Raw genomic sequence first — 1,536 nt, 5'->3', positions numbered from 1 at the left:
GAGTAAAAGAAGCCATTTTTGTGAAGAAAGACCGTCCATCATTAAACAGAGGTGGAGGCCTCCGTTTTCAGTTGTCCCCCTCCTACAGCGCCGCCATTACCAGTATCACTCCACCCCCTGTTAACAATAGGTGTTAATTAGGTGTCAACAATAGCCACGTGATGTGAGTATCAGTCACATGGAGGCAGTGCTTAAAAGCCTGAATTTTGCCTGAAACTCTCAGACCTATACAATTTTTTTCTTTTTGTTTTTTTACCTGGATTACTGAGATGCATCAGGACACTGTAAGGTTAATCGTCGCGGTTTAATTAAAATTTGACTTGTTTTCCCTGACTTCCTCAGAGACGCGCAGAAAGCCCGACAGAGGGAACCAGGCGGCCCCGGATCAAATCCAGATGTTCAGCAGGGACAAATCTGCGGCGGCCTCTGAGGATAAAACACCCCCGCTGGTAGCTGATCACAACAAACTAAAGGTAAGTCACTCAAATGATGTTTTTTATGTAACTGAAGTTCTTCCTAACAGCTGTAACCTTCTGTGCATGAAATAGTTTTGTTATAATGAGCTCTGTTCGAGTAGAAGAGATCCAGGTGTTTATTTTTTTGTCTTAAACCTACATGTCAAAGTCATCTGAAGTAAGCAGACAATTAAATAAAGTATCTTGAAGAGTTTTGTCCCGTCACTCGTAAGTAATGACCTGCTGCGTAGGCGTGTCTGTTAGGAGCTTGGTCACATCTCAAAGCATGTTGAAATGTTTTCTTTTCTTTTTTTTTTAGTTTAGTTTAGTTTAGTTTTTATTTCTTGTAATGAAAGACGTTCTTGTTTTTAACCCAACCCATTATGGTTAGGAGCAGCTGGTGCTTCATCACCTTCTGATGATCTCATTACTTAATTATGATTTTCTTCTTAAATTAATGCCATGTGTCAAAAATATTCAGTATCTCGTTAGTATGGACATTTTTTCAATTATAATGTAACTAAGTACAAATACTTTGTACTGTACTTAAGTAGAATTTTTGGGTATCTAATTTACTGGTCAGAGGGTCCGGTGGCGCCAATGTATGGCAGCCCCACCTCTGTCAGTGCGCCCCAGGGCAGCTGTGGCTACARTGTAGTTTGCCATCATCAGTGTGTGAATGTGAGTGTGAATGGGTGAATGTCTGTTAGTGTAAAGCGCTTTGGGGTCCGGAGGGACTTGAAAGGCGCTCTATAAGTTCAGTACCATTTACCATTTACTTGAGTAATTACTTTTCTGCATACTTTTTACTTTTGCTTATTACATTTTTACACAAGTATCTGCATTTGTACTCACATTTTTAAAAAAGGCAAGAAGTAGAAAGTCGTTACTCCTATTTTATTCTGAGTTATTGCTTTTAAAAATACTATCCTGATAAATTGTGTCTCCTGGACAGAGTGAATTTAATTGTGGTTGGATGAGAAGTATAAATATTTACCATTCTGACAACGTACAGCGGGTAAAATAAGTATTGAACACGTCACCATTTTTCTCAGTAAATATATTACTAGAGGTGCTAATG

At 38.9% G+C, this 1,536-nt stretch overlaps 1 protein-coding gene across 1 annotated transcript in view; it reads left to right on the top strand.

Moving 5' to 3' along the window:
* The window catches only part of LOC106528693 (ATPase family AAA domain-containing protein 2), a gene marked incomplete at its 5' end in the record, with an annotated part of 24,743 nt that overhangs the window by 20,413 nt on the left and 2,794 nt on the right, over positions 1-1,536 (top strand). The window contains 1 exon segment of the mRNA XM_014023926.1: positions 343-473. Coding sequence (XP_013879380.1) covers positions 343-473 — 131 coding nt within the window.

This window comes from Austrofundulus limnaeus, unplaced genomic scaffold (assembly GCF_001266775.1).
Source record: "Austrofundulus limnaeus strain Quisiro unplaced genomic scaffold, Austrofundulus_limnaeus-1.0 Scaffold397, whole genome shotgun sequence".
Taxonomy (NCBI): Eukaryota; Metazoa; Chordata; class Actinopteri; order Cyprinodontiformes; family Rivulidae; genus Austrofundulus; species Austrofundulus limnaeus.
The sequence above is the reverse complement of the archived record's forward strand: the minus strand, read 5'-3'. Positions and strand labels throughout refer to the sequence as shown.